General features: G+C 34.8%; 1 protein-coding gene across 1 annotated transcript; it reads left to right on the top strand.

Annotated features, from left to right (window-relative positions):
* Positions 1 to 8,653: 8,653 nt before the first annotated feature.
* On the top strand, positions 8,654 to 20,032 carry LOC145139175 (uncharacterized). Its single transcript, XM_079073095.1, has 4 exons — positions 8,654 to 8,764; positions 18,803 to 19,356; positions 19,425 to 19,518; positions 19,858 to 20,032. Exons 1-4 carry the CDS (start codon positions 8,654 to 8,656, stop codon positions 19,915 to 19,917), a joined length of 819 nt encoding a protein of 272 aa, XP_078929221.1. The 3' UTR covers positions 19,918 to 20,032.
* Positions 20,033 to 22,025: the final 1,993 nt, after the last annotated feature.

The following is a 22,025-nucleotide window of genomic DNA, read 5'->3' as shown; positions in this document are numbered from 1 at the left end:
ATAAATATCTGGGCCAACTAATGTTCCTCTGTCATGCCCAAGAACATGATTGCAAGGATTGCCAATTAAGAATGATCGGATTTGGGTATGATTTTAAGGCAAAGAAAAAGGCAGTTGATTGGAACTTTTTTATCATGTGACTTGCTATTGGAGGGTTTTAGGCTCAATTATTCTTCTAATTTCAAATTGCAGGTACGTAAACTGAATATATCAGTCGATATCGATGGAGGGTTTGCTACAACCAAGTTAATAATTTTGATTTGCTTTTATATGATGTTTCTCTTATTGGTACCCTTCTTCCACCTTCTCCCTAATTAAACCAACTCTTTGTTGAAAAGAATGGATAAAGAGGTGACAATTTAGTGATTTCAAGAGCTTGATTTTCATCTTCATTTTTCTTTTGAAATTACGCTTTTTACAATCTTGAATTTTAAAATTTCCGAATCATTAAAACACGCGGGTTGGTTTATTCAGTTCATGATTTCGTCAAATTAACACATTTATTGACTTTATGATTCTTGTGTAGATGACTAATTATTCTCATATGAAGGTCTCTATACTTCATGAATCATTTGTATGCAAGTTATAGATAACCAAATTTGTTTATAGAATATGCATTCTGGTTGTGTCAAGTTTATATGTTTTTACTCATATATTTTCATTTTTGTAGGATTGGAGTTGCAAATCTTGAATTTCGTGCCAAACCATGGTGTCAGTTTGATCGAGAATCTGGTAAGTATTTTCTCTTCATTTTATTAGGTTTTATTATTTGTAGAGAGAAATTTAGGAACATTGATTGCTCTCTGTATTCAAAATTTCATTTTAGAGGTTGTTTGCAGCTTTTAGAAACATATAACTGATTTTTTTTTTCAATTTTAATGTTTAAGTTATGCTTCTTATATCCTTAATCGCAAGTAATATGATAATTTTGATCATTCTTTTCTATTGCAATTCCATTGGTAGATTAAATAGAGAGACAAATATATACAAACATAGGATAATCTGGGAAAAGTAGACGAGTATGTGCAATCAAGTTTCCAGAAAGCATTTTCTATGGCTAAACTTATCCACATGATAGGTGATTTGTTGATACATGAGAATACTGTCATGGCTTTTGACCATAATGTGATTCATGCATTTTCATCACTATCTTATTATCTGTTAATTATATTAAAATTCTCCAATCTCTTTATTTCCGGTACTCTTTTGACCAAGGCTTATGAAGACATAATGTCAAAGCAATCTTTGTTACAGACAAGTTTTTTTTTTTTTTTTTAATTTTTTTACAAAGTCTTATGTATAAATTGAATCTTTTAAGCATTATATAAGAAGTTTAACACTTTACATGATCTGAAACAGACGCAAAAGGAATTTTTTCTGATGATTTTGACATTTATGTTTTTGGTGGAGTTCATGAAGGAACAAATCCATTTAGGCACAGTCAGCTCCCAAGAAGAAGCTGCTCGCTTGCAGGGGCGGAGCTTCAACAATTGATTGGGGGGGGGGGCAAAAATATAATATGTATAAAAATCGGTGAGCAGGGGCGGCCACAACCAAAATTTTATATTTTTGGGCCTAATATGTATTAAATTAATGTATAGTACCTACTTCTAACCAAAAAATCAAGGGGGGGGGGGCTGTTTTTACATTCGCTTGTATAAAATTAAAGTATATGGACTACTTCTCACCCTAATAAACATCTGCCCCTGCTCGCTTGTATGACAGGTAATCATTGATTTTAGCAATCGTTAAGGGCAATTTTGTCATTTTTACATTCGATTTGTTTATATTTGTTTCTTGCAAAGCTGCTTTCATATGTGGGAGGGAACCAAACTTTGAGTTCACTGTTGAAGAAAAGAACGAACCGAGGCAACTCAGTTGGGATGATTTCTTAGCAAGGAGTCAATCTGCAATAAACAACAAGAGTAAATTATATTTTTGAGATATTTTTTCATGGTAAATTGATTTTGTAAATTTTTTTTGATGAATTTGTGATTTTATGAGAATGCCTTTCGTTGTCAAAAAATGGTCTATAAAGCTGAATAAGTTTCATGAAAATTCTTATGAAACTTATAATAGTATGTTTTGTAATTTTCCATCACTAACATTAATCCTTCCGATCCATGCAACCTTACTAGTTAATATTATAAAGGAAATATTTTTCCTTTCACGACATTCATTTGAAACTCCCATGACTTTTCATTTTATTTCTAATAATGAGTATAAGTTGGTTAATAAGGTTAAATAAATATCAAACCTAAAGTGTAATCATATATAAACTAAATTTCAATATTAAAAGAATATCTTTACTTCTACTTATAAAGTTATGTTTTTAAACTTTTAACATATTATACATAATTTATTGGTTTTAATATATTGTTGAATGTTTACCATTATCATTTTAAAGCTACAACTTTTGAACAATTTATATAAAATACTTAAATTATTATTTTAAATATAACATTACATGGTCAACTTAAATATAAATTTTAGTTTAACTTATACAACCTAAATAATATTTTGTAAATAGTTAAAAGTGATAAATTGTAGTGTCTTTCTAATAATGATTATAAGTTGGTTAATAAAGTTAAATAAATATTAAACCTAAAGTGTAATCATAAATAAACTAAATTTCAATATTAAAATAGTATATTTACTTATACTTATAAAATTATGTCTTTAACTTCTAACATATTAATACTTAATTTATTAGATTTAATATGTTGTTGTATGTAAACCATTATCAGTTTAAAGCTACAACTTTTGAACAGTTTGGACAAAATACTTAAATTGTTAATTTAAATATAACATTACAGTGTAAACTCAAATATAAATTTCATTTACACTTAAAAAACCCAAAGAATATTTTATGAATAGTTAAAGTAAAATGCAAAAACTAAATTGTAATATCAATTTAACTAAAATATTTCCTAAGTATATTTTTATAATCGTTAAAAGTTTTCAAATAAGTAGCTTAAAATAACTTACAATAACAATAGTTAAAAATAACTCTATATAAATGATTATATTGTTATCTTTAAAATCAAAAAACAGTGTTTGATGTTTTAAATAATTATAATGATAGAAATTAAAACTTTAAGCAAATAATTTTTTAAAAATTAATTAACAATAACAACAACTATAAATAACATTAAACCATATGTTATATTTAATTTTATTTATGCGTAACTCGCAGATAGAAATCATTCAAACGATTGAGATTATGCAGTTATAATAAATGTATATATTATCATGTAATTCAAAATAATCAATATATTATATCAATTTAGTATACGAGTTATTATATCAAATTTAACAACAACGTTATTGTTGTATTTAGAAAAAACATATATTTGTAAAGATTTCAAGTATACCGGTGTTTCTGCGCAACGCACAGGCATTCGCCTAGTTTCTTTTATAAAAACGTGTTTGAATACAAATGCATACATTATAAATAGATGTTTATATATATATATATATATATATATATATATATATATATATATATATATATATACTAGCCGTTTACCCGCGCCAAGCGTCGGGTGTGCATATTGTTTTTACAAATAAGTTTATAGAGACGATTAGTTCTTTTATGCAAATAGCTTACTACATATAAACAATTATTAATAAGAGTCATCCTAGTGAAATCAATAAGAATTAAAAATGCATGAAAAGTTGAGATTCTTTACAAATGCACATGAAAACATGATTGATTGTGCATTATTAATCATGCAATACTTGTTTATATACCACACTTACATTGCAGACTTCACTACCGTTTAATTGTTCATCAGTGATCACAAATACTTTCATATTTGCACGTAATATCCTTCTGGATAATGCCACATAAAATTGGCCGTGCGAGAAAACCGGTTCTGGAAGATAAACTCCTATATTTGGAATTGTTTGTCTTTAAGCTTTATTGATTATCATCGCGAAACGTAATCGGATTCGCGCCAAACGACGGGTGTGAATAGTTTTTTCATAAATTAGTTTCTAGAGACGATTAGTCCGGAGAACAATGATTAGTTTCAATTCAACATTTAGTTTTTTTTAAGAAACATGTCATATTAAAAATAAGACACAATATATTCTGACGAAAAATGTATTATTTTCCGATGAACAATGTATTACGTGTGTTAAGGAAAGGTAGGTGATGCAACTTACAAAAGTTTTTTGTTTCGGTTTGGAATTGAAATATATAGTTGTTTTTGGTTAATTATAAATGTTGGTTAACCATAATAAGCTTATGTTTTTACAAAAAAAATATCCTAAAATATGAAAATTGTGAAGCATTTCATTATTAGTTTGTTATGAGGCCATCGTATACGAAAAAATATAACATTAATGTTCATGTCAAAAATTATAAGATGAAACACCTTCATAATACTTGCCCAAATCAGTTCACATGCACATAAAGATAAGGTCTCTCACACACATAGAGATCTGATCACACACATATGCAGACACAAAAAATGAATTTACATTGCTATTTCTTTCATTTGGTGCTACATTTTAACATATTGGAAAAAAATGTCAAAAAAAATGAAAAATGTAAGTTGAAAGGGGGGGGGGGGGGTTTACATGCAAACCAACTTCAATGATAAAAACACACCCAAAAAAATATTACCGGAAGCTGCTCCTTTTTTTCATTAAAGAGAACAATGTATTTCATCTCTTGTACTTGATTTTCAAAAAAACACCTGAAACCAAATTATAAATTATTATTTTTTAAAAGTAGTTGCTAATTTGTATAATTTATAATTGGTGAATTTTCCAACGGATAATCCCAACAAAGGAGAAATAAAAGTAAAATGTGACAAAAAGGAGTGAAAGTAGAATGTTATTATGTTCAAATAAGTTAAAGTATGTTGCTGTCATTCAATTAAAATGACATATTTCATAAAGATCTTTTTTTTTTATTTCTTATTGATTGGTATTGACTTACAGAGGGTGTATGTGGTATTTTGGCATATTTTTTCTAGTTTGAGAAAACTGTTTGAGCATTGTGGTAAACACACATTCACCAACAACTACAATATCTTACAATAACAATCTCGTTTTTGGCCTTCACAAAAAGTGTAAAAAAACATATAAGAATCACATTATAAAGCAAAATGGAAAGAATTTACAATTTATAGCATTCCACATTCTTTTAGTTGTTCAATAAAGAATCCCACTTCCAAAAAAAATTCTAGTTAAAATCACTATTAGTAGCCACAGTTTCACCTCAAAGAATCTCTTCTTCAACTCCATGGTAGGGTGAATTCGCAATTCCTAGAATACCTTTTCTCAACCGACAATCTTAAATTGTAGATACGTTGGAAAATCATCATTGTCATCTATTAATTTAGGAGCAAAAGACAATATAAATTAAATCCACGAATTCACAAGTACGGATATGTTACTAACCTAAATAGGATAATTGGAATCACACACAAACCTGGTCCAAGAATATAAGCATTAATTAATTAAAATAAAGAATAACACAAGAACAATAAGTAAAATATATTATAGCCAAGGATTGCAAAAGAGAAATGTAACGTCCCAATTTTCAAGGCTAAAAATTTCTTTGATAAAACATTACTTAAAACACATTTATCAATCCATAACATAGTCAGAGTATTAATTTCAAAACATATTTTCATTATCAGAGTAAAACATTCCCAAGCTGTCTAATCTATGGTGTGTGTCATGCGATCACCCCGAGCTCTTCCTTCCGCTACCGGAAGTACCTGAAACCAAAACTGAAAACCGTAAGCACGAAGCTTAGTGAGTTCCCCAACCTACCACATACCCTGAATAATCACATACTGCAAATACTGGGCCACGCCCGCTACTTCGGGCCTCGCCCACTACCTCGGGCCTCACCCGCTACAACAGGCCCCGCCTGGCTTCGAGCCCCGCTCGGATACAGATCTGTTTCTTTTAGGCCCTGCTTATCTCTGGGCCCCGCCCGCTAACATATACTAACACATAAAGATATCACAACACATAACTGAACATATATTACTGAATCCTATTCCAAGGCCTCGCCTATCTTGGGCCTCGCCCTTGTCCCGCTACTGATGAGTCGTGGAACCCCGTCCGCACTCTTACTGATAGTGAGATACGGGCCTAGCCCACACTCACTCTTTTCCTAACTTGGGCCTCGCCCCTGCTCTGCTACTAATGAGATATGGAACCCCGTCCACACTCTGCTGTTGGTGAGATACGGGACCTCGCCCGTACTCACCTCCCTACCAGGCTCATACAAGTATCACACAGACAACAAGTATACTCTATCATGCAAACCATTCCTAGGCTCCCGCCCGCTATCAATGGACCTTGGTCCCAAATATCATACTAGCAAACAGTGCCTAGGGCTAACCCCCGGGTCTTCCTACTCATAACTACATGGGCCGACATTGTGGTCGTAGACCCATCCACACAAAGGGAAACTCACCTCAAGTTGCTGAAGCTGCTGATAACCCTCTGGCTGCTATCTGTCCACTCTCTCTGAACTGCTGCTCCACTAGCTCCCCGAGCTACCAATATCAATATAACACTTAGTCTAACTGTCCTCCGAAAGTCAACTAAGTCTACTCTGGTCAAAGTCAAAGTCCTGGTCAAATTCAACCTTCCAGGTCAACCCTACTCGCCGAGTCTGCCTACTGACTCGCCGAGTCCATGCGCTCAGAATCCTTTCATTCACGACTCGACTCGCCGAGTCAACCCCTGACTCGCCGAGTCTACCGATTTCCGAGTTCTGTCCTGTCCAACTCACTGAGTCCCCACTCAACTCACTGATCCGAGTCTTAACTCGAAGGGTTTGGGGTTTTGCGACTTGACTCGCCGAGTCCAAGAACAGACTCGCCGAGTCCAAGACCATCTTCAACAGACTCGCCGAGTTGTTCTTCCAACTCGTCGAGTTCCTGCCTATCTTCATCCAACTCGCCGAGTCCACCCATGTGACTCGCCGAGTCGCTCCAGTTCTTAATCCATTCAGTGGCTTTTCGAGCCATGCAGGGGCTCCCAATCATAGATCCATACTCCCAAAGTCCATCCCTCACGTAAAGGTGCAAACTTTACGTGTAGCTAAGGAGATCTAGGCCCAAAACACTCCAAACTCGGGTTTAAGACAACCATGCATCACCTACACCCCCAAGACTGATACTTTATGACTCTCTAGGCCAAAATACACTTAGATCTGAAGTAGCAACTTCAGATTTGGGCTCCAACTCGAAATGGTTCAAGGACATGGCATAAAAGCCCCAAATCTCATAACAAAGGGAAAACTAGATGAAGAAGGGTGAGAATAACGACTTGATACCTTCAATAACTCTGAAAGGTGACCCAAACTCTGGATCTAAATCCAATCCTTGAAGCCCCAAAGATTCCTTCCTTCCTTCTCCTTCAAATCACCCAAAAATGGCAAAAGACTTGAATATGCAACAATGGAGGCTGAGGGTTTTAGTTTCTGGATGAGAGAGGCTCCAAGGAACCCTAATGGAGAGAATAAGACGCTTAAATAGTGCACAAAGTCCCAGATTTAGGGTTTTCCAACCCAGACCTGACTCGCCGAGTTGGTCACTTAAACCCCGACACGGGTCCCGCTCCAACTCGCCGAGTTCACCCATGGACTCGACGAGTTGACCCTTTGACTTAGGGTTTTCTTTCCTTTCTTGGCCTTTCTGATTTTGGGTGTTACAAGAAACAACAAATGCAAATATTTCACACACACACACACACACACTTAAACAAACAGTTTGTATGTGTAGTTTACCTTTACAAAACCAAAGAACATTGACCATAAAAACCAAGCCATCACCAATTTCAAGGCTTATTAATATTGATTTCACTACATGGGTGGTGAGTTTCAAATTCAAACTTAATAAAAATGAATTATTTTTGGTAAAAAAATATCTCCTCCAGATTACATTGATAATGGTTAATTTGAAAACAAAATGATATTACCAACAATCAATCACCAACGTCCAGTTTGGAAGTCTTCTCACAATCAGTCGCTTCAAGTTCTAAATAAAGAATTTTGAGAAGCCGATCATTCCAAATCATATCCTTTAGTTGTATTCCTGAATCAATTAAGTGTGAAATCTTGAATGATTGTTATAGAAGAAGTCATATTTGAAAATTGATAATACATCCATTAAGAGACAATTGAGTTTAGCAGAATTGCTGACCTTTCTAGGTCGCACAAACCTTTTTGAAAGGATATGAAATAAATTAAAGAAAAACGGAAGAAATAAGAGTTGTTCGCAATAAGTATTTGAGGAAAATCAAAATCGTACCGATCTAACTGCCAGTTTCGATGGAGATTAAAGAATACAATGTGTTAATTCAATATTCAATCAGTAATCAAAGTTTCCTAACATGCATAAACCTTAAATTGACGATCAAAACCACCAAAGTCATAAATACATTCACAAAAAATCTTGAGTTCAGAAAGATTAGCGTGAGAATAGCTAGGAGAATAACCATCTTCTTTCTTGAAATCATTGCATTAAGCCTCAAAAGTAGGTTCCATGTAAAATAATTAAACACAAAGGAGTTAAGGCATAATACTCTACCTGGTATGATGGTGTCGTGGAGTCTGGTTGGAGCGATGGTTAATAAATTACCGGCGGCGCTGCTGCCATAGGAAAGCGATGAAATGGTGGCTCTTGTAGAGGAATTTCTTGAAGTAGAAGAGGAACTCACTGAAGTGGCTGGAGGTTGGAACCAGAGAGCGTATGCGATGTGTGGGAGTCGATATTCGGGACATGTAAACACAAAAAAAACACAACAAACTTCATTCTATAATAGAAAAGTGTTCCCAAATATGAACATTAAGGAGTACCTTGGTCAATCCAAGTAAACTGAACACAACAAGAAGAAAAGCAAGTCGATGCCAAACCAGAACGCAAAAGAGATAATGGTGGCATATGACTTACCTGAAAAACAATCGATCTAGTATGGCGTTTGATGAAATAGACTGTGGCAGTGGGGATTGCAAACCCTATCGGTGTTTTGTTGAGGAAATCAATATGAATCTGTCAAATCCCACCTCCGTCTCCATAAATTTGAAGTAGAAAACCAAAACCCTAAGGTATTGTCATAAAAAAGAGCCTTTATTTAGAAAACAGATAGAATCAGTCAATTGAGAGAGAGAGAGAGAGGAGAATTCCAAAGTTACCCCTTTTTATGTTCACTGTGACCTCAAAGAAGCAGACATCATGCATTTTCCATGGAATCGATCACAGTGATAAAGAATCAGGTTAGCGGAGGACGATGCTGGAGTGTGATGGTCGCGATATAGTGGGTGTCGCTGATTTGGTGCCAATGGTGCTTAATGGTGGTCGTGGTAACGGTGGTGGGGTGCGAGGAAGAGAGGAAAAGTGGTTGTGATTTTAGACTGGTGTTTCGTTGGATAAAGAGGGGTTGGATGAGATAGGAGAATGTAATTTGGTTTAAATCTTGAAATGGAGAAGAAGGAGGTGGGGAGGGTTATATAAATGGCGAACATGCTAAAAAAATGACGACATAATTTGGATGTTGTTGGACGGGATAGGGAATCAGGACCGGGTCAAGAGCAATCCAGTTTTAACTTTGATCTCGATTTTATTTTTGTTGACCAGTTTATTGCATAACAGGTTTGTACATATTGCAATTGGGTGTGTACCTCTTAAAATTAAGCAAAATCTTGTAAATGCTTATTAAGGTATAAAGATATATATATATATATATATATATATATATATAAATGCATTTATTATATATATAGTTTCACATTTGTTTGAATACAAATGCATTTATTATGCGTGTGTGTGTCTATATATATATATATATATATATATATATATGTATATATATATATATATATATATATATATATATATATAATATATATATATATATATATATATATATATATATATATATATGTTTTTACAAAAGAATGTTGGATAAGGTGTCTAAGTCCATAACTATTTTTGGTATGTACTTGACCCGACCCGGCATGGTCCATTTGGGTTACATGACACCATGCAATTGGATAGACTAAATAAGAGAAATATTACACTTGTGGTTTAATAATATATTATAAGTTCTAATATATTAATAGTATTATTTAATTAGTATTGATCAAGAATTAATCTAGAATTAATTAAGTGATCAAATGGTGACTAATTAAATGTATGGGTTGATTTTGTAAATCATCCATAACTCATATAGTGGGCTAAAAGGCTCCATGGATAATCAAGTTGGGTTAAACCCATTGGATGCTACATGGAGGCTCCATGGGAGTTACAAACCCATGGGTCATGGAAATGAAGAGTCATGACACATTAGGGTTTACATGGTGTAACCCTAGACGTGTCAACACTATATAAAGAACATACTATCCACCAAAATCGGCTACACAAGAAAGAAAGAGGGCTAGGCCGATTTTTGCAAGTGTTCAACTTCTCTCAAGTCTACTCCAAAAGCATTTGGTGTTGTGTGAAGCATTTGAGGCATCACACTTGGGGTGCTAGGCTCTCAAGGTTTCAAGGAATCATAACAACAACAAGGTATGTATTTCTAGCTATCTTTTATATTATAATGTTCCCATGTATGCTAGATAGGTTTATGAACCTTGGAAAAAAGTATTTTGCATGTATCTTAGACAAACATAGATCCAAGGTTTTCTAGGGTTGCATGTACACTTAGGAGTGTTAGAATTGCTTAAAACCCTTCAGTGGTATCAGAGCCAGGTTTGCTTGTTTGATACTTGATGCAAAATAGTGAAAAAAAGTCGAATTTTTGCTGTCTGCATGATGAACTCGCCGAGTCCATGGGGGGACTCGCCGAGTTCATTACCAAATTCATCCTACTCGTCGAGTAGGTTCGTGCACTCGACGAGTAGGAGCCTCAGAATGCAGTTTTTCGACTTTTGCTGCTGGAAATGGACTAGAAACATTACCCTGAACTGTTTTGGTGTTATTAAACTTGTTTAAGATGGTGTAATGTTTGTTCTAATCCATTTACAATGGCTAATATCAAAATTACATGATTATATGTGTTCATATGTTCTTGAAATTTTGATATGATTAATTCATGTTCTTATGAGTTCTTGATAGATCATAGGAATTACATGTTAAATTTGTTTAATGCTGAATTCATGATCTTTATGTGTTTTAATGGAGTCCATAACTTGTCCTCAAGTTATGGATAACCAAAAGTCTCTTTGTGTTAATACCATTAAAAGAACACACAAGTTACAAAAATGAAGAGTCTTCATTTAATAACTCATAGGTTATGAATTGAAAGGTTTTGTAAGGTTACAAAACTTGCCCTCATGTTTTGGAACATGTAAAGCCATCTTAATAAACTTTAGTTCCAACCCCTAGAATTTTAAAAAGTTAAAATTCAACCCTTATACTTATGATATTATAAGTTTAATAATATATATATATATATATATATATATATAAGATCAAGTCGTTTTACCGCAAGTAGGCCTCATTCACGAAGCTGGTCTATAAGGGGGGTATAAGGTTGTTGCCTATAAAACGGCAGCTTAATGGGTGTCCACTCTCACCCACCGCTTCCTTGACTGGTGGAGGGTCGTTAGCCGAACGGGTAGGACAATGACTTAAAATTCTCATTAAAAGTATAATGACTATTATAAAGTAACTAAATGTTTTTCTTTAATTTCCAATCTTAGTTACTTTAGGAAAAATGTGAATAAGGTGCTAATCCATGAAATTACACTTTGCACCTTGTTTAAGTCGTTGGTGGAGCGTGTGTGGTTTACCGGCACACTAAGTTGGACTTAACAAGGTAGGCAAAAGGTGACTTAAGGTTTTTCATGAGGTCGGAAGGAGCGCGTGTGGTTTACCGGCACAACGATTAAGTGAAAAAACATTAAGGGTACCAAGTAATTTGCATGGTTACTTCACACCTTGTTTTGTGATCCTCGGTATCCCAGTCACAAAACATGAAGGGCACACTCGAGATTGAAACATGCCATTGAAAAGTTCAGTGAATCTCAAAGAATCTAGGAGTTTCTAAAACCAAATAAAAACCTAATAATTTATATTTCGTTTTCATGGTGGAAATTGGTGAATCGTCATTCACCTACCTTTCAAATATGTTATAGCTCGGATTACGGCATCCCTCTTCTAAGCTATAATATATTGTGATTGGATCCTAGCCTTAATATTACGTTTGGGTGTTTTGTTAAGGACTATCCCTATTTCTAAACTAAACTTGTTTTCTTCTTTTCAGATGTCTTCCAACAATGCTACTCCTGGCTCAAACCCTACTGGCTCCTTCTCTCTCATGAACCTTTGTGGGAGAGTCATCTTTGATGGATCCAACTTTACTGACTGGATCAGAAACATCAGGATGGTCACTCGTTACGAGAACAAGGAATATGTTCTGGACAAGGAGCTCAAGGTGCCTGAGCCAACTGCTACTCCTGAAGAGCTTGCTGAATATGAGGTACATGAAAGAGATGCTACAAAAGTGGCATGCATCATGATGGCCACCATGACAGCTGAGCTCCAAAAGTCCTATGAGGACTACTATCCTTTTGAGATGCACCAGGATTTGATGGACCGCTACCATCAGAGTGCTCGTCAAGAGCGATATGAAATCATATCCTTCATGATAACAACCCGAATGAAAGATGGTGAACCCATCACAGGCCACATGCAGAAAATGCAAAGGTATGTGGACCGTCTGATGAAGTTGAATGTGAACTTCCTAGAGGAGTTAGCAATAGATATCATTTTGCACTCCTTACCATGGTGTTATGATCAATTCCGCATGACATACCACATGAACAAGGAAGAAGTCACCCTCAGCAAACTTCAGGGACTCCTTAAGACCGCTGAATCAGGTCTTAAAGGTAAGTCGGTTGTTACCACTTCTACTCCTACTCCAAACTCCGCAACTGTCCTGGCAATCGGGAAAGGGAAAGGTAAGAAGAGGAAGACCCCTTCGAAGGGTACCAAGGGTAAGACTCTTGATGGCTCCTCTTCTAGCCGAACCAAGAAAAGTTTCGTTACACCTTCTTCTGATCCCAAAGAGGCTGAATACTTCTACTGCCACGAAAAGGCGCACTGGAAGCGTAACTGTCCAAAGTACCAACAAGATTTGAAGGATGGGAAAGTGAAACCCAACCATGCAGGTATTTACACTATTTCATCTAATAATTCACTATATTCTAACTCTTGGGTCCTTGATACCGGTTGCAGTATTCATATTTGTTCTGAACTGCAGGGACTAAGAAGAAGTGAGAATGTGGAGCATGGAAAGATAAACTTGATCATGGGGAATAGGAAAGTTTCACCTGTCACCAAGATTGGAGTTTATACTTTGTTGCTTAGTAGTGGGTTTACTTTAGATTTGAATAAATGTTGTTATTCGCCAGAAATGGCAAGAAATGTTATTTCCTTTCATGCTTTGTATAAACAAGGTTTTACCTTTTCTTTTGATAATGAAATTGGTGGAATAAATGCTTTCTTTAATAATGTGTTTTATTTTAAAGCATTACCTTGTGATGGTGTGTATGAAGCTGTGTCTGTTGTAGATAATTTAGGAAATAATGTGTTGTGTATTGATTCTAATGATAATAACTTGGATAAAGCATCATTATGGCATTGTCGTCTTGGACATATAAGCAAGAAACTCATAGGCCAACTCCAAAAGGATGGAGTTTTGGAATCATTTGACTTAAAGTAAGATGATAGTTGTGAATCATGCTTACTTGGAAAAATGACAGAGTTACCCTTCACTGGTTCTTGTGAGAGGGGTGAAGGTTTGTTGGATCTTATACACACAGATGTGTGTGGACCCTTCAAACATGCCACAAGGGATGCTAATCGTTATTATTTGACTTTTACTGATGATTACAGTAGATATGGATATGTCTACTTAATCAAGCATAAGTCAGAGACTTTTGAAAGGTTTAAAGAGTTTAAACAGGAAGTCGAGAATCAATTGGCCAGGAACATTAAGATGCTTCGATCCGATTGTGGTGGTGAGTATCTTAGTACTAAGTTCCTCGACTATCTAAGGGAATGTGGGGTTGTCTCACAATTGACACCTCCCAGGACACCACAGTTGAATGGTGTAGCTGAGAGGCGTAATCGAACCCTGTTGGACATGGTTCGTTCCATGATGAGTCGAGCTACGCTACCAATCTCATTTTAGGGGTATGCCTTAGAGACTGCCGCCCATATCCTTAATCTGGTCCCTACAAAGAAGGTTGCAAAAACACCTCACGAGATGTGGATTGGAAAAGTTCCTAGTCTAGCCCACATCAAGATTTGGGGTTGCGAGGCTTTTGTGAGACGCGAGACTCACGACAAGCTCGAACCTCGAAGTGAGAGGTGTATTTTCATCGGCTACCCACAAAAATCCTTTGGTTACCTCTTCTACAGACCTAGTGAGAATGTGGTCTTTGTAGCAAGGAGGGCTGTCTTTCGAGAGAGAGAATTCATAAGCCAAGGAAACAGTGGGAGGCTAATTGACCTTGAAGAACTTCAAGAGTCAAGTGGTGAAGGAACCTCAAACCCTAGCAGTCAACTTGAGGAGGAAACTCCTGTTGATCCAATTATACCTCCATATGTACCTCTGAGGCGTTCCACAAGGGTTAGGAATGCACCTGAGCATTACTATGGTTTCCATATTACTGCGGAAGGTGAGACACTTATCAGTGATGGGACACTGGTAAGTCTAGATGAACCTAACAGCTATGCGGAAGCCATGGCAGGCCTCGAGTCTGCTAAATGGAAAGAGGCAATGGATAGCGAGATACAATCCATGTATGACAATCAGGTCTGGGATTTGGTTGACAATGTGCCAGGTCGTAAGACAGTTGGGTGCAAATGGATCTTCAAGAAGAAGACCGACATGGATGGTAATGTACACACTTATAAGGCACGACTGGTTGCAAAGGGCTTTTCTCAAACTCAAGGAGTTGACTATGATGAGACTTTTTCACCAGTAGCCAAGATTAAGTCTATTAGGGTATTGTTAGCCATTGCTGCATTTCATGACTATGAAATATGGCAAATGGATGTCAAAACCGCTTTCCTTAATGGAAAGTTGGCTGAAGATGTTTACATGAATCAGCCAGAGGGTTTTGTCAGCACAGAGTACCCTAATAGAGTGTGTAAGCTTGAGAAATCCATTTATGGATTAAAGCAAGCACCTCGCAGATGGAATCTTTGCTTTGATGAGAAAGTCAAAGAGTTTGGCTTTTCGAGGAGTGAAGATGAATCCTGTGTATATGTCAAGGCTAGTGGGAGTATAGTTAGCTTTTTGGTACTGTATGTGGATGACATACTACTCATAGGAAATGACATCCCAACTCTGCAGGAAGTTAAGTCCTGGCTTGGGAAGTGTTTCGCTATGAAGGACCTTGGAGAAGTTGCCTATATTCTAGGGATAAGGATTCTGAGAGACCGGAGTAAAAGACTAATTGGGCTTAGTCAGAGTACATACTTGGAGAAGGTGCTGAAGAGATTCAGCATGCAAGATTCCAAGAAAGGAGAGTTACCCATCCAGAGTAACACTAGACTGAGTAAGACTCAGAGCCCGAGTACAGAGGTTGAGATAGCAGAAATGAGTCGAGTACCTTATGCTTCTGCAGTAGGCTCGATCATGTATGCTATGACTTGCACTCGTCCTGATGTAGCCTTTGCTTTAAGCATGGTTAGCAGGTATCAGGGGAATCCTGGTAAGGCTCACTGGACAGCGGTAAAGAATATTCTCAAGTACCTGCAGAGGACTAAGGACTGGGTCCTTACCCTTGGTGGGAGTGATGACTTGAGAGTTGCAGGGTATAGTGATGCCAGTTTCCAGACTGATAGGGATAATTTTCGCTCTCAGTCGGGCTGGGTCTTTACCTTAAATGGAGGAGCAATCTCTTGGAAAAGTTCCAAGCAGGAGACAGTGGCTGAGTCAACTTGCGAATCAGAGTATATAGCGGCAAGCGAGGCGGCAAAGGAGGCTATATGGCTAAAGAACTTCATTGGAGACCTTGGAGATGTACCAGCTATAACGGAGCCCATATAGATTTTCTGTGATAGTGAAAGTGCAGTTGCCTTAGCAAAGGAACCTAGGGATCACGGGAGATCCAGACACATTGACAGAAAATACCATTTCATCAGACATCGGATAGAAGAAGGACTCCTCGTGGCAAAGAGGGTATCATCGGATGAGAACCCGGCAGATCCCCTCACGAAGGGACTGGGTAGGGTTAAGCATCTCCAACATGCAAGGAGCATAGGTCTGAAGGATGATATTAGTTTTAGTAGTTAGATAATTCTGAAATATGTAAAGTGTAAGTGACATTTGATGATGAATAAGAGGTGTGTTTTATTTATGAGTAAAGTGTTGCTATCTTGTGTCGATCGTTTACTATTGTTTCTTTTGCATGTTTTGACTTCCTGAATATTTATGTTGTTACATATTATTCAAATTATCCACAGTCGGTCATATATCGGAAGTAGATATGAATTAAGACTGTAATGAGTTGGTTGTAGAGGTCTAAGGTGTTGGACATGGCCTCAACACTCATGAGTGCTCATAAGTTCTGAGTATTGGATTCAACCCACGCTCGCTGGTATCACTTCATGGAATTTATCTCAAGTGATCGCGAGACGGTAATATCATATAAGTCTTCAAACCTAGAGATATGACTTGTTAACTATGAGTTAGTTATGCATTGATCGTGCGAAAACGCATTGGTAACTCGATGTTATAAAACGTGCGTTTGTGTGTAATTTAACAAGTAGTAGAACAAGCATATGAGTCGCAGTTTATCTGTTCCTTCTTGGATTAGAAGCGATATCTGGGCCCCTCGATGATCTTGTTTTGACCCATGTACCGGGCCCGGTCAGAACTAAGTTGACGTGTTCAATTAAGTTCTATGTCAAACAAATCGGAAATCGGGAAACAAACTGCTGGACAAAAGTAAGACATTGTTCCATGTATTTGTCCGGCTGATATCAAGAACAGAGGATTATATGATCACTTATCTGAAATGGCGTACCATCATCTTCTCAGTTCCGAGAAACCTTGAAAAGAGCTACGATTGCCGATCGGTTCCTGAAGTCATACTTGCAGTTATAGTTATTAGACTTATCCAAGTGGGAGACTGTTGGATAAGGTGTCTAAGTCCATAACTATTTCTGGTATGTACTTGACCCGACCCGGCATGGTCCATTTGGGTTGCATGGCACCATGCAATTGGATAGACTAAATAAGAGAAATATTACACTTGTGGTTTAATAATATATTATAAGTTCTAATATATTAATAGTATTATTTAATTAGTATTGATCAAGAATTAATCTAGAATTAATTAAGTGATCAAATGGTGACTAATTAAATATATGGGTTGATTTTGTAAATCATCCATAACTCATATAGTGGGCTAAAAGGCTCCATGGATAATCAAGTTGGGTTAAACCCATTGGATGCTACATGGAGGCTCCATGGGAGTTACAAACCCATGGGTCATGGAAATGAAGAGTCATGACACATTAGGGTTTACATGGTGTAACCCTAGATGTGTCAACACTATATAAAGAACATACTATCCACCAAAATCGGCTACACAAGAAAGAAAGAGGGCTAGGCCGATTTTTGCAAGTGTTCAACTTCTCTCAAGTCTACTCCAAAAGCATTTGGTGTTGTGTGAAGCATTTGAGGCATCACACTTGGGGTGCTAGGCTCTCAAGGTTTCAAGGAATCATAACAACAACAAGGTATGTATTTATAGCTATATTTTATATTATAATGTTCCCATGTATGCTAGATAGGTTTATGAACCTTGGAAAAAAGTATTTTGCATGTATCTTAGACAAACATAGATCCAAGGTTTTCTAGGGTTGCATGTACACTTAAGAGTGTTAGAATTGCTCAAAACCCTTCAAAGAAATGTATACAAACACTTATTTCGATGTATATAAATATGTTTTTACAAAAAAAATGTATATGTTTATTATGAAATAGGTGTTTGTATACATTTTTTTTTATAAATATGTGTTTTGCATACAAATGTATTTATAAAAGAATTTGTTTTGTGCCCAGGAATATGGATATGCATACATTTTTTTTTTGTAAAGTACATATATATATATATATATATATATATATATATATATATATATATATATATATTAAACAGATTTGGATACATTTATGTACTTAGTAAATATCTATTTTTATAAATAGGTATTTCGTAAACAAAAAAGATTTTTTTTTTAAAAAGTTTTTATATAGAAAATATAAGATTTTTTTTATGTGAAACTATGTTTCTTTTTTTGTATAAATATGATTTTATAAAGAAAAAACATATTTGGATTTTTTTTTTTGAGAAAAAAAGTTGTAAAAAAACTAAAGTTAGGATGAATTCATAACAAAATTTTAAAATTCGGGCAAAAGGATAAGTTTTGGACCAAATATGGGCCAAAAGTGTAAATTTTGAGCTAAATTTGTAATAAATTTTGAAATCAGGGCAAAAAATATAATTTTTGAAAGTTAGATAACCTGTTGACCGGTTAAAAGATTAAATTAAATACGATTATCGGTTTTTGAAACTTATTGTAGTTTTCTGAAAAAATATATATATATAAAATAAAAATTTAAAGAGAAAAGTTAAAATAATGATAATAATATAAAAAACAAAAAGTTAGAATTCGGGCCCACATCTCTTTTTTCCTTTTCTACTAGACTACAAGAGTTCTATGCATTTCTAACACTGATAAGAACCTGACACCATTTTCAACCCCACCATATAAAATTATAAATTTACACACAGCCACACAGGCACGCCTTATTGAGAGAAAAAGCTGTTTCCGAGTACAAAATCCGTATCGAGAAAATGCCAACTATAGGTAGTTTGGCTGGCATGGAGATAACCGGCGCCGGCGTTGAAGGTAGTTTTGTTGGTGTTGGTTGGGATCGCCGTCGTAGAGGTCGTCGCTCCAACCGCCAGTGTCGCATCCCAATTGAAGTTACAAACGAAGCTGCCTTCAACGACTACATTAGCAGCCTGTCATTCACTGCCTTCGACGACTATTCTCCGGTGCATTTCCATTCCTCCGTGGGGTACTCTTGCGGAATCTATTCGTACGATCACACCCCTAGTCTACCCATTTCCGAAGAAGTTGATTTGGAGAGTGGTGAATTGGTTTTATCTGAAAATGATGGAAAACAATGCCGAATTTGTCATCTGAAGTTCGAAGGTGGCGATGATGAAGAGGTGGGGGAGGATAACGGCGAGGCTTTGGAATTGGGGTGTGATTGCAAAGGCGATCTGGCTACTGCTCACAAAAAATGTGCACTGACATGGTTTCTGATCAAAGCAGACTTGTGAGTTTTCAGATCTTTCTATCTTCCGTTCTTAGTAAATTCAGTGTTTTTCTGTTGTGTTCTTTCAGGAATTTTATGGAGTCTGATTCATGTGTGCATGTGGCTAAAGCATGGGCTCTTCGAGATCCTATCATATGTGTTATTGATTTGCTATTAAGACTTGTACGGTACAACTACCTCTGCAGTTAAGATTGTGCCGTACAAGCACATGACTGAACTTTGAGTTTTCCAGTCAAATCTTAAATTTTTTTCATCATATTTTGCATTTGATTTCAAGATAATTCAAGGGAGAATTACTTTGTTTTTCTTAATGAAAATTTTAGTATATACGTCTAACTCAAAAATCTTGAATTTAAATAAACCGTTTGACCACAAATGGTCAAAACCAATTTTTTGGCGAAGTAAAAATTGAGACAAAAACTGTTACAAAATGAAGTCTAAATGCGGCTTTTCTTCATCTTTCAAGCTGACATAGAGTTACTTTAAATATATATGATTCAGGAAATGCGAAATCTGTGGCTCCATAGTGCACAATGTCGGTGCCTTGGTGCAGAATGTTGATTATGAGGCGATAGTGCAGGTAGGGAACAATGGTGATCAGGATGAAGTTCAGCCTCCCGAATCATCAGCCTCAGTCGTTGATCCTGAAAATGGAAGTTCTACTTCTATGCATGGACGAAGGATTGTGAATGTGATGCTAGGTTGCATGACTTTCGGCTTTGTAATCTCCTGGCTCTTTCACTTCAACGTGTTGCATTGAATTCAGCTTCTTGGATCAACCCAGAATAGTTGTGGAGTAGTTGGTCATAGGGAACTGCGTTGCGTTGCTTTCTTTGAAGTTTTCTAATGGTTAAAAAATGATGTTTGGATTGTGGTTTTATTAGGCGATGTGAGGATGAGATGTTGACGCCATTTATACAAATAATATAAAATATATAGTTAAAAAAATGAGCTTCTTAGCCACACCTTTAGGAACCTTTTTTTTTTTTTTTTAAATGTTTTGTTATTTTGCCAAAAAAAATATTTATCAACTTTTTGACACGGCATAAACTAATCCAAAATTCTTTTATTTTTTAAAAAACTTCATTTTCATACCATAAACTAATAACTTAAAAAGTGTTTATCAATTAATATAAACATTTCTAAACACCCTTTTAACACGCCAACTAAAAACTAATTTTCCCAAGTATCATAAAAATTTGTAAAACTAGTAATGCAATTGGTACCTTTTACATTCCAAACTTTTATATATATATATATATATATATATATATATATATATATATATATATATATATATATATATATATATTAGATTATAATCCGTGTTAAACACGAGAGAACCCATAAAAAAACATACAAATGTCTATAGATATTGCATAATAATTATTAAAAAAAATTAAGGTTATTAATATTATTGAAATTTGTAGAAGATACATTGAAATCAATAAATATCTATAATCATTGAAGGACCTCTTTGTAAACAATTTTTTATTTTATTAGTTGAATGACATTGTCCGTCACATACAAGTACCTTTAAAATCATAGATAATTACATTATTGTAATTTGACGAAATATTGATGGGTAAAACATTAAGGACAATACATTTAACTTTTTTTCTTGAAGAAGATGAATCGTCACTTGAATCCATAACTTTATTTTAGTGTTAATGTTTCTTATAAAAGTTAAATATAAATATATAAGCATATTGGTAAGTTTTATTATTTTATATGAGGAAAGTAATAATTATAATGTGGAAACATTATCTAAGAAATAAATGTTTGAAATATTTTTGGAGGCAAAAAATCGGGATCACTAAAAAAATTTATATAAGGAGAATACAAATTTAGATTGAGTGAAATTATGGATGAAATTATGTGACGAATATTATTTTGGAGGGAATTGTATTTTGTAAGGTATAATGCTATGACAAAATTCGAAATATGTATATTTGTTGTGAAAATTTATAAATTTTATTGTTACTATATAAAGATAAAACAAAGTAGGTTGGTATGTTTAACAAAAAAAAATTTAATCACTTTGTTTTAGTGTTAATGTTGCTTATAAAATCAATATATATATATATATATATATATATATATATATATATATATATATATATAGGTAAATTTTATTATTTTATATGAGAAAAATAATAATTATAATTAGACAACATTATCTAAAAATAAATGCTTGAAATATTTTTGGAGTGAAAAAACCGGGATTATTAAAAAAATTTATATATGAGATATACAAATTTAAATTGGGTAAAGTTATACATGAAATTAATGATGATTAAATTGGTAGCTTACGATTGAATCCGATTTTGGAAAGTTTAAATTTGATAAAGGAAACACATAAGTTATCAAAATATTTTTTTATGGATATAAGGAAAATACAAATTTAAATTTGATAAAGGAACGCGTAAGAAATAAATGATTGAAATATTTTTGGAGGGAAAAAATTGTGATCATTAAAAATTTTATATAAGGAAAATACTTAATTAAATTGGATGAAATTATAGATGAAATTAATGATGATTAAATTGGTAAGTTACGATTGTAATCCGATTTTAGAAAATTTGAATTTGATAAAGGAAATGCGTAAGTCGTCAAAATATAAAATTTTAAGTACGGGGGAACATATAAAAAATACATTTAAAGTTATA

The sequence above is a fragment of the Lactuca virosa genome, chromosome 9 (assembly GCF_052849685.1).
Source record: "Lactuca virosa cultivar CGN04683 chromosome 9, Lactuca_virosa_CGN04683_v6, whole genome shotgun sequence".
Taxonomy (NCBI): domain Eukaryota; kingdom Viridiplantae; phylum Streptophyta; class Magnoliopsida; order Asterales; family Asteraceae; genus Lactuca; species Lactuca virosa.
The sequence above is the reverse complement of the archived record's forward strand: the minus strand, read 5'-3'. Positions and strand labels throughout refer to the sequence as shown.

What these genes read in the sequence shown, in the direction of transcription:
- LOC145139175 (XM_079073095.1), top strand. Translation starts at nt 8,654, where the DNA reads ATGGTGGCTCTTGTAGAGGAATTTCTTGAAGTAGAAGAGGAACTCACT. An exon ending in GGAGTCGATATTCGGGACAT is followed by an intron (nt 8,765 to 18,802) that starts GTAAACACAAAA and finishes ATTTACACACAG; the next exon opens with CCACACAGGCACGCCTTATT. An exon ending in TTGATTTGCTATTAAGACTT is followed by an intron (nt 19,519 to 19,857) that starts GTACGGTACAAC and finishes TATATGATTCAG; the next exon opens with GAAATGCGAAATCTGTGGCT.